The sequence below is a fragment of the Odontesthes bonariensis genome, chromosome 18, assembly GCF_027942865.1.
Source record: "Odontesthes bonariensis isolate fOdoBon6 chromosome 18, fOdoBon6.hap1, whole genome shotgun sequence".
NCBI lineage: Eukaryota > Metazoa > Chordata > Actinopteri > Atheriniformes > Atherinopsidae > Odontesthes > Odontesthes bonariensis.
The window spans coordinates 19,250,517-19,261,970 of NC_134523.1; the positions used below are offsets into that span (position 1 = coordinate 19,250,517).

Genomic DNA, 11,454 nt, shown 5'->3' on the forward strand with positions numbered 1-11,454 from the left:
GTAAAAAAGAAAAAAGAAAAAGACAAATTGCATCAGATTACTCAATAAGGTTAATTTCTTTAACTGGTAAACAATTAAATTAACATTTTTGCAAAAAAAAAAAAAAAAAAAAAATCAAGACTAATGGTGAATGCGTCCGTGCTGCAAAGAAAAAAGATAGAAAGCTCATAAACAAACGATGTAAGGTGTGGTCGGCAAAGGCCTCTCAAAGCGTTAAAAAACACAACAAAAAAAAGTTCTTATTCCAAAAAACAAGTTTATATTTCAGATTACCAATGCAGGCAGCCATTACCATCATAATCATCATCATAAGCAATCAGGTACAGTTAAAAAAATACAACTTTATATGTACATACAAAAGGGTTGGCTTTTCTGAGGTTATAAAAATAACTATAACTCAAAAGATGCAGGATCATAGATTAAAGGAAGAAGGGAAGGGAGGGCACAACAGGTGGCTGAGAGGATACAGGTGGGTTTAAAAAGCTGTTCACAGACATAAGCTCACAGATAGCATCAGCAACTGGTTTCTGAACTGAACCAACATGAAGCCTCTTAGAGGAGCATGCCTCTGGCATTAGGCGTTTCTCCTCCAACTAGAGTTCACTTTAATTAGACACTGTTATACAAGTGACATTTTAAAACCCTGCAGCTGTAAACAGGTTGTTCCGCTGCAATTTGTGGTGAAAGCCATTTTGATACTGCTGAACTAAGAGTTTTACCTGTTTTAGTTTGACATTCAGAGGGAACTTCTGCGGCGAACCATGAGCTGGAAAACACATTGCTGCTTGGGAAGCTCCTGACATTAGTTTAAATTAAGGGACGTTAAAATTCTTGCACTAAGATCAGCTGATTATCAACACAAGTTTTGACTGCTCCGTACTCCTACTGATGTGTGTGGATGTCGAGATAAGAGGAGGTAAGAAAACTTGACAAGATCGTATTTTTTGTCAAGACACTGGGAACTGTTCAAGGCGTAGCATTAGTTGTCAACCATTATGATCCAACACGTGGCAAAACCGCCCTGCCGAAAGGCAATTCCAAGTTTCATCCAGCCCGCAGGGGTTCACCAGGTCTGAATCCATTTCCATTCAAATAAACATGACAAAGAAAACTAGGTGCAGAATAACAACAAGGATGCTTGTTTTGAAAAGACACTTTGCAGGGGAATTGCTTCTACAGTCACTTGTATTATGTCCAAGCTTCAGTGCAGCCGATCCAAAAGGTAGTATGTTTAAGACAGTCCATGTCTGCACATGCATACTGAGACAGCAGGCACCGGCTTAATGTTTCCTGGTTCATTCACTTGATTTGCAGCCTGAAAAAGTCCAAGTTTCTTTTGTAGATTGCCTTCAGTGTATTGAATCATTTTGCACACGTATGGCCAAAGCCAACAGAAACACAGAACTACTGTAACTCTGAGACTGTTTTACAAACCAGACGAACTGTTACCGTGGGCAACACACCGAGCGTTTCATCAGGACTTTAGATCAATTCAGCTACTCCAGCGCTGTGTCACAGCCTCATGAAAAGTTTCAATACATGAAAAGTTTCAATCCAAACAAGAACTGGCCAAACGGATGATTTTTAACTCTTTGGGTTTTCAGAATTGTTCAAATTGCAGAACAAAAAAAAGAAGCTTCACGTGTTAATATGTAACATATACCTCCTTCTAGAGGCTGATGTGTAATATTTATCTGTAGTATTTGGACACCTAAAGAGTCACTCTTAGGACAGATCAGATAGAGGACCTGATAACTGGATCATCGACTACATGATGATTGGGGAATTAAAGAGGGAAGGGACAATATTTTGATATTTTCTTTGATATTACTTTGGGTTTTAAACAAAAAAAAGACAGTTGACAGTCATTTTGGACTGTGGCAAAACTGGGTTTATTTTAAAGCCTTAAAAATAAAATAAAAACATAGGGAGACTGACCGAGAAGCTCTTTGTCGAGGTCCCAGTCATACCAACAATGTCTTTAAATAATTAGTTGGAATAATTACGGTTTCAGTGATGGATCTGGTTCAGTTGTTGGATCAGTGACACTATAATTGGTTTCAGATTTAAAACGGGGAACGTTGGGCTGCCTCCCGGAAATGATCCCTTTGTTTGTGAAAGAATTCCACGGACAGATTAGTTATCGAAAGGCGAATGAGAAATGCTGTTTGGTGCTCAAACATGATCACATATGAAAAAGTCCAAAAACAAAAGTTCATAAGAAGCGAAGCGAAGAAAATAATTAAAGATTGGAGATCACTTCAGAAGGAGTTGGTGTCCTTGTTTTCTGTCCTTCTGCTTCGCTGTTACAGGGAAGCAAAATGGTGTCAGACAGGGAAACACCTTCCCCTGTCAGCAACATGTGTAGTTGTGAAGCCATTCAATAAACCGTGTCGACTCTGACATTTACTAAATGAGAGAGCATCGGGGAAAACTGAATATCATGTAATCAAAAGGGCATACATGGATAAGGTAAGAAAAAGCAAAGGTATTCACAAAAATCAAGAGGGGAAATTGTTATTAAACACAAACTAAACTCAAATATCTTGCTGCGCATCACTTCTTCTACATGAACCAACTGTTTTAAATGATCTTGTCTTCATAACCACTCACCACTCAACCTTTTGAGGAGGCATTCAAGAAAAACAAACAAGAAGGAACTCAACACTGTGAATGATTAAAGTCCTCCATCTCGTCCTTCCACATCTTCCGTTAGTAGAAAATCATGCTGCAGACATGAACTACACCATCATGACGATCGTCATGACATCAGTCCGTGTTTCTTCTCTGAATATTCTGTTTAGAGAATCCATTTTGTCTCTCTTCTCCTACTAGTTGGTTTCAGATCTTTGAAGGGGATTGAAAATGGTGCACGCTTCCCGCCGTGAGTCAGCTCCTCTCCCCTGGTCTCAGTTAAATGCTTGAGTCTAATCAACCATCTCCTGTTATGAGGAGTCTTTTCATTGGTGTACCTCCCCCTCCTCCCCCTTCTTCTCCTCCCGCTCCTCTTATGTTATGAGCTGACCTGTGTTGCTTCTCCACCCGTCTCCACCAGAGTCACCTGACCCTCCTCTCCCTCCATGATGATGCCACCCTCCTGCAGCACCACCATCTCTCCCTCTTCTTCCACCACACTGGCAGCGCCCTCCTCTTCATCTTCCCCTCCAACCACTTCCTCGGGGCTGGCGGCGTTGGCAGCAGCGCTGCCGGCAGTGTTGGCGTTGGTGCTGTTTTCCTGACTTTGGGACATGGCCTCCAGCTTGATGCGGTACTCCTCGGCTTCCTGCTCCTTACGCATCAGCTGCTGTCGGTACTCCTGAGCCTTTCTGTTGGCCTCCAGCAGTTGTCTCTGCAACATCTCCTGAGGAGGATGAAAAAGGGTATATTTATGAAGTCACACGAGTCTTTGAAATTGTTTTCTTGTTTTGGTCAAAAAGATAGATAATCAAGCCAACTTTGACTAAAACCTGCTGGGTTTTTTTAGCTTCTAAAAAAGTTTTTTTGTTTATATTCATCCATACTTGACATATATGATAATTATGGTCATCAGTTATGAAGATTTTCTTTCTCATATCTGATCATAAATGATAGATTTTGGGGTTTAGATTGTTGCGTGAATCAGACGAGACATTTGATTTACCAGCAGAATAATCAGTTACAGCAGGAAATTTGAACTGTTGGTCAAAATAGTACAGTTTTAAACTGAATAGTCGTCCCCACGTCCGTACATCAGACTGAGACTACAGATGTGACGTAACAGACCTATGACCATGGTTTTTACTGCTCTTTGTTCGTAAACGAGCTCCACTCACCGTCTCCCCTGTGTCGTTGTGGTTGTTGGTTACCTCCAGCTTCCTCTTCCTGGAGGGTGGAGGCTGAGGCTCCTCCGTCACCACCTCCTCTGTCACTGTGTTGGCGGGCACCGCCAGCACTGAAAATAAAACAAACACTCAGCAACAGAACAACCTCAGGGCTACTCCGAGTCTGATGAGAGGCATTACTGTCTGAGCCGTACTCTGCTGTCCGTGCTGCATTGTGACAAAGAACGGCTGCGACATCCCTCCGGTGGTCTGCAGGTTGCCGTGCTGGTCCGTTACTATGGTGATAACTCTCTGACCACTCTCGTTGACGACAGCAGCATGCTGGATGTTTGAGTCCAGAGCGCTGGCGGCCATCGCTTCTTCTGAATCTCCTGAAGGACAAAAACATTAAACCCGACGCACATGGTTTAGTCCTCAGTTGTGATACAATTCCCAGGTTTAAGAGTTTAATAACCGGGTTTCTATTAAAGCCTTTTACGCAATTTCAAGAGTTAACTGATTGTTCTGTCAGCAAAATGTTTTATTTTTATTTTACCTTCATGCTGTCTATCTCAGCCAAATAATTACACACCAACAGGGCTAATTATCAACCACAGCAGGGATATGGTGCCAGTGTGTGTTCATACCGGCGTTGGCCTTGTTGAGGAGCTCAGCCAGGTTGACCACGCCCCCTTGGAGGGCAGGTATCCCCTGGATGATGAACTGTGGCTGGTTGGTGGTGCCGCTCGTCTCCACGTTCATACTCAATTGGTTCATGTTCACTTGGTTCATGTTAACCTGGTTCTGCATACCCTCCTGAAGAAGCACAAAATGGAAACGTTCCTCTAAGTCACCATTACAGATATTTGTGAGCTCCTAAACAAACCTTTTTTCTGTTTTAGCCTCCATACATCTTTTTTTTTTTGTTAAACATCTTGAGGGCACTGATGTTCAGCTCCATCGCCCCGTTTCAAACTACACTCACGTTAAGCTGACCAGATTTTCATTCCCAAACACGTTAACAACAACAACACCAACAACAGAGCTGCATCACGAGAGAACATGACAGTTTAAAATCTTTACCGATAAGTTATGGAGGTTAAAAGTGATTCAGATTTATTTCAGCTTGTTGTATTGATCATTTATGTCCTTATTTTGGCTTCCCACAGCTGTAAAGCTGCAGGGAACTTACAACTAATTTTTCTACTGAAAATCACGGAGAAATTATTGGGATGAATAAATGAATATATGCTTTATCTACATCCTTCACAAAAAGTACAAACTGATACATCCAAGAAGAACAGGAGTACAACAGTCTCAAGGCTCAAGTCAGCCGACTGGATGTTTAAGGTCTTGTCTCACCTGCAGCAGCAGCATCAGCTCCGTGTTCTGGATGTCTACCGCGATGTCAAACGGCGTCTTGTCGAACTTGCTGAGCGAGTGCACGTCAGCCCCGTGTTTGATGAGGGTTTCGGCCACGCCGTTGTGCCCGTGCTGGGCTGCCCAGTGAAGAGCCGTCATCTTCAGCATGTCTTTGGCGTTAATGTCTGCTCCGCTCTGAAACCAGTTTTAAAAAGCTGATGAGAGCGCTGCAGACACCGATTCTGAACCAACTGTTTCTCTGACAGCAGGCGTTTACATTTAAATATTAAAAAAAATGACTTTTTAAGGCCTTTCAAGCGCAAGTAAACACAGCATGTAGGAACCTCTGTCCACAGAACCGATGCTAAAGCTGCGGTGGAGCTCTTTGATTCTCCTCCTCGACCAAAGCAGTTTCAGAGCCGGTTCTGGTGCTGGAGCCGCTTCAACTTGGTCTTATAAACAACCGGCTAAGAAGTTTTGGATTTTCCAAAGCCAGTGTGCATCTATGGAGCTGCTTTAAAAGCATCATCCAACACGTTTCAACTTCCCTCTTGTATTTTTTGAGTTTCTGTAGAGGACCTCAGAGTAAGGACACAGATTATCTTCACGGATATCAGTACTTGTTTAATTGTCCATGCAAACCAATGTCTTAATATCACCAGCCTAGCTTATAAACTTTTTGTGAATATTTCTTGCAAATCCGTCCAGACTTTAAAAACACTTACTGACGTTCATGAAGGTACTGAAATGATACTTATACACACCATCTCACGTGGAATCTATAAACCGCAGCTCGAAATATTAAAACACCAGACAATGTTTGTAAAGTTACCTGCAAACGCTGCTCTATGCAGGTCATTAGGCAGCGTTCACAAATACGACTTTAGATGTTAAAAACATTAAAGAGCAGGAAAACGAGAGGAAGACTGAGCTCATGTTCTTCCACTGCTGCTTCAACTTCCCATCAATGTTGGAGCTCAGTTTCAGCAAACCCGATACTTGCTCTGGATATATATATATATATATATATATATATATATATATATATATATATATATGTATTTTTTATATATATATATATATATTTTTTTAAATGTGGCGGTCACGACATTTTAGTTGGTCTCCATATGTCCGACCACAGCCCTTTGCTCAGATCGGTGCTGCTGTAGCACCGGCTTTTCGGGGCCCGAGAAAATGCTTTGGCGGTCAATTCAGAAAGAACTAGTTTCAAGTCAGGCTCGGGCTCCGAATCAGGACTGGAGCTGCCTTCGTGAGACCTGAATTCCCCCTGAAAACGGGTTGTTTTTATTTTGCTGTTACAAACTCACAGCTGTAAAAGGTTTCAGCAGCAGCCAAGCAGTTACTGATCAATCATGAACTGATTATTTGCTATAAATAACATAATTCAATAAACGGTAATGCAAAAAAAATAATAATATCTGATGGAACTGCACAACCAGGAGGAGTCTGTTCATGTATGATGAAGTGGAGATGCAGGTATTAATGCTCGCCACCAGTACAGACTGTAAAAACGTGAAATCATTGCACTGTTGATGACCTCCGGAACTTTAACTTCCTGAGTTGTCGTCTGTCTGCCTTAACTCGCTGCCCTCGGCCTCATATGTACAGGAGCACCAGGACTGGCTGACATTCTTCCTACAACATTAGCTTTAAAGCGTTTATCATCCGAGGATGGAAAGTTTTGAACACCTGTTCCAGCTGTAAACAGCTCACTGCATCTTGGAGATCAGTTCTGAGGAATACCGTAGACAGGAGCTCTAAAATGTCAAGTTAAAATTCAAAAAGCTTGTTTATGTAGCTGGTCTTTTAAGTCATTATGTGATTTAATATTGCTGTGTATGTTAGGTAGAAAAGATTTACTTTAAGCCTATGGAAAGAAATGTAAAAACTAGAGGCCCCACCCTGACCAGCAGCTCTACGATGACTGTGTGACCCTCGGCGGCCGCCATATGCAGTGGGGTCCTGTCAACTTTCGTGCGGGCATCCCTGCTGACGCCAGCTCTCAGCAGGACGTCTGCGGTCGAGTAATGGCCGTGCTGAGCGGCCAGATGGAGAGGGGACGTTCCCAACTGTGGGACACAGGAGTAAAACACATGTGACACCAATGCAGCAGATAAACTGAAGCTGAAAGACCTAAAACGGGTCTCTTTGGGTACATACTGATGGCAACAGCTGTAGCTTCAAAATGCTTAGAAGATAAGAAAATGAAGGAAATCTTTAGTTTGTTTTAACTACAATCTGAATGACTTGGTTTCAACATTTAACTCGTTAATCAGGAAACATTAAACAGATATCACTCAAAGTGACGTAAGCCTCTCACCCAGTCGGTGGTGAACGGAGCTCCGTTGGCCATCAGGTTTCGGACCTCGTCGTCCTGACCTTTCCGAGCCGCCTCCAGCAGCCTCTTCCCCAGGTCCACCAGCGACATCTGGCACAGAGCAGTACAGGTGATCACTCTTAACAGGAAGCACCACTTGCACTAAAGGTCTATTTCACACAAAATAGCCGTTTTCCCCTCCATTTCATCAACAAGTCTCTTTGAGATTACAATCTGTCTCACAAATAGCAGCATTTAAATTTGTTTCAAGCAGAAATAAACTGCCTTCAGAATAATCAATCAATATTGAATATATTTAAATAGTAAAGACAGAATCCAATTAACGAGCAGAAACACAAAGTTATTTAATCAACTGAATACAATATAGTCAACAGGTTTCTGGTCGTTCTCAGCCATTCTGTCTCTCTATGAGATGTGGTCTAGTACTGCCATCCTTACGAACAGCCAAGCCTCAGTCCAGACCCTTTTTATGTTGGAACCAGCTGCGAAGAGCAGAGCAGTGGCATCCTTATCTGCCTTTAAAAAGCTCTTGGGACATGCCTCTCACCATTCTGTACCAATACCCTCTTTTATTGTCCATTAAATACATTCAGTACCTAATGCTTACAACACAATTGTTTTGTTTTTTTTTACTGTAGCAAGTAACTTAGGATAAAACTATCTGCTAGTTAACTGTTTGGCAACTCATTCAAAGAAACATTTTTATTCCAAACAGAGATCCAAAATATTTGATGATTTCATGCTTCTCCTTGTTACACAGCCTTAAACTAGAACTCTTTGCCTTTTTTGGACTCAACTTGTCACTGTTTTCTGTCGACGGTAATACACTTTAATCATTTTGTGATGTTTTATTTAACCTCGAGGACACATGCAGCTCATGAAGAAACTAATAAGTTTGTCTATTTACTGTCTCAGTGGAAAAAGAGGAAAACTGCTGTAGACTTTTCCAGTAATCATGAAAATTAAACTAAATTAACTATAAAATAACATGTCAAAGTATGTATGAATTAACTGATCGTGATCAATGACTGAGAGCCTATGACAAAAGGAAACTTGTAAATATTTAGTGGAAAATATTTATTGAATTCATTGGCAAATCGATCATCAACCTTGTATATAGCAAATGTTTATTCACTATTTTTATTTTATATTTATTTTATTCTACTTGCTTGTTTTTACTTGAATTGTTTTCACATATTTTACTGTATGCTGGTGCAACAAAACAATTTCCCAAATTGGGATGAATAAAGTATTTATCTATCTATCTATCAACATAACTAACAATAAAAAATAATGTTAGTAACCTCTTATTTGTCTTCAAGGATAATTAACGAAACAACTTGGTTTCAGAGAGTTAATCAGACTAAACTAAATAAACACGTTCAGACTTTAGGGGGTAGGATGGGCATCTTGCATTGACTTCTTACATTTTATGGAATAAATTCTGCCCAAATTGCTTCTGTATGACTTGAGAGGGTTTATGAGACTTAAACTGTATTACGTTTTCATTTCACAGCATTTAGTGCCGCTGTGTGTGTGTGTCTGTGTGTGTGTGTGTGTGTGAGATGTAGGTTTCCATATAAAGTCAATCTTTCCATGAGAAAGGGCGTTTGTTAGCTTCCCCCTCCCCATCTCCATTCACTGTAACTAAAGCTAAATGTTAGGTGCCCATTATCGGACGCAGCTCCCGCCTATTGCCATCAAAATAAATCTGGAAAACTCTTGGAGGCGTTACTATTTTCTGCGTATTTCATTACGTTATAGCAACATTAACTTAGCAACTTTTGGTGAATGAGACCCGAACCATACAGATGATTAAAGTTCCTCAGAAAGGTGCCAAAACAACACGATGTGTCCGATAATGGATTAACGCGTGCGGGTGTTCTCAGTGCTAACAACACCCGTGACATCCTCAAACTGAGACTACACAGAATCACCTCATAACCGAACAATTTTTTTTAAAGTTAAGTCTTGGAATGAGGGCTCTTCTGGCGTTTAAATAAGAAATTGTAGTTTTCTTTTGTAAGAAAATTCAACAAAGCGGTGTCCGATAATGGAACCCAATCACACACACAGCATCTCGTATTGCGAAACAGCGGAGAAGGACGAGGCTTTTCTCTTCGCGGCCGAGGAGCCATTTTACGCGCCTTCATGGCCAGAAAAAGAGTCCGCCATGTGCCACGTACCCCCTTGCCCCCTCTCTAAGCTGCAATCTACTGCATTCGACGTGTAAATCTGTCCTCCTGTGCCACCGATGCATTTACAGTAGCACAGACAGGAAACTGTTTGATATTAAGTTGTTGGTTTTCCGGGGGAAGTCACACAGAAATTTCCTATTTTACACACGGAGAAAAAAACTACTTCCACATCCGGTTAAGTTGAATTCTGAAAGCGTGCATCGTCAAACCGCTTACCGGAGACCCGACTGAAGATACTCTTCAACTTCCCCCTTTATTTTTTGGTATTTTAAAGTATAAAGGCTAATAAAGCATGCATCTTCTCCTGGCGTAGGACGGCGGAGCGGCTACTTACCTTGTCCAGGTTTGTTAGGGGCCAGCCGGGCTGCTCCTCTCTGCTAATGTTAGCACGCTAGCCGGCTAAGTAGCACAAGCTCCCCTTTGTGAGGAGGACTAATTGGCTTTTACAGTTCCGCGATACGTAGAAAGAGCTGATGAGGTGCAAACTTTATTTCAAAATGCGCAAAACATGGACATTAGGCGCCGCTACAGCTTGTCGGGTTCCTCTAGGCTTGTTTACTGCAGAAAGTTAGCGAGAGGCGGCCGTTACCAAACCCGGATGTTATGAATTTAGCCTTCAAAATAAGAGTTTGATGAATGTCATATCACATCGCATCAATAAGCAAACGTACAAATATATTAGTGAATAAACTTCCACCATAAACGTATCCATGGTAGATTAGATAATTTCTAATAATAAACGTATTAATTAGCTCAAAATAACTATTGTTTTATTGAGATAAATTAGCACGCCTGGAGAACACAGTACAGGGAAAACTAATAATATTTTTAAAAAAAAATCAAATTCTTTGGACAGTTACCTAAAGTTATTGACACGAATGCTTTCATTTTGTCGGAATTAATATTAAATGTAACAATCAAGTAAAGTGATACAATTTATGTTAGGCTACCAGTCCCAGTCGTGGAGCCGATTGTACAGCTGTCTCCTTGTGGGTAACTGATTTACACACATTTTTAAAAGGATGTCTGCGTGTCTGCATTTGTTTCATTTTTGTGTTTGATTTATTGTTAAGTTTACTATTTTATCTTTAGCCATAACACTTAACCTATAAATATGTTAAGTTTTCTGAAAGCACATCAGCTAAACTGCTAACTTTTTCTCGAAATATAACCGAAATGACAGATCGATTATGAGAAATAAATACATACGAACTTCCCGCACATTTAGAGGGCACAGGCTGTATTTTATGTTGAAACTCCTGACAGGAAGTGCATACTTTTTTAACTCTTGCTGTTTACCAGCTGGTGGTGTTAGCCGTTAGCTTGAACACATGCAGATGATTAGCAGGTCAGATTAACGCGTGTTTTACCTTCTGTTCTTGGTCAGTCTCGTAACTGTACGCCTCCTGACGTGAATCTGTTTCTGACTGGTGTTCACCTGCCGAGGGCGCTTTAAAAAAACTCTTTATTTTTGTGTTTTGTCCAGTACAAATATGGCGGCCCCGCGACACCGGAGGTGGAAGCCAGGGTGTGCGTTAACCTCCCAGTGGGCGGGCTTTTGTCGCATCTTGTTCGAACAGACCTGAGGTCGGTATTGATAAGCAGAGACCGATTTACACGTCGGGACAGACGCTTATCTGAGAACAGCGCAAATAAAGCATTCCTGCCTGTAAAGAGCGTATTGTGTTCATTAGAAAACTATCAATTACCTGAATTGCACAAACATATGAAAATC

The 11,454-nt window shown here is 41.2% G+C and overlaps 1 protein-coding gene across 2 annotated transcripts; it reads right to left on the reverse strand.

Annotated features, from left to right (window-relative positions):
* Positions 1-236: 236 nt before the first annotated feature.
* Positions 237-11,258, reverse strand: gabpb2a (GA binding protein transcription factor subunit beta 2a). Of its 2 annotated transcripts, none has more exons than XM_075449264.1 (8): positions 11,090-11,258; positions 7,504-7,611; positions 7,085-7,252; positions 5,163-5,357; positions 4,448-4,616; positions 4,016-4,192; positions 3,813-3,931; positions 237-3,361 (listed from the first exon to the last, which is right to left on the reverse strand). In XM_075449264.1, exons 2-8 carry the CDS (start codon positions 7,609-7,611, stop codon positions 3,014-3,016), a joined length of 1,284 nt encoding a protein of 427 aa, XP_075305379.1. In that variant the 5' UTR covers positions 11,090-11,258; the 3' UTR covers positions 237-3,013. The 2 variants fall into 2 exon arrangements, with proteins under 2 accessions (XP_075305379.1, XP_075305378.1); XM_075449263.1 differs by lacking the exon at positions 11,090-11,258 and adding an exon at positions 10,054-10,375.
* Positions 11,259-11,454: the final 196 nt, after the last annotated feature.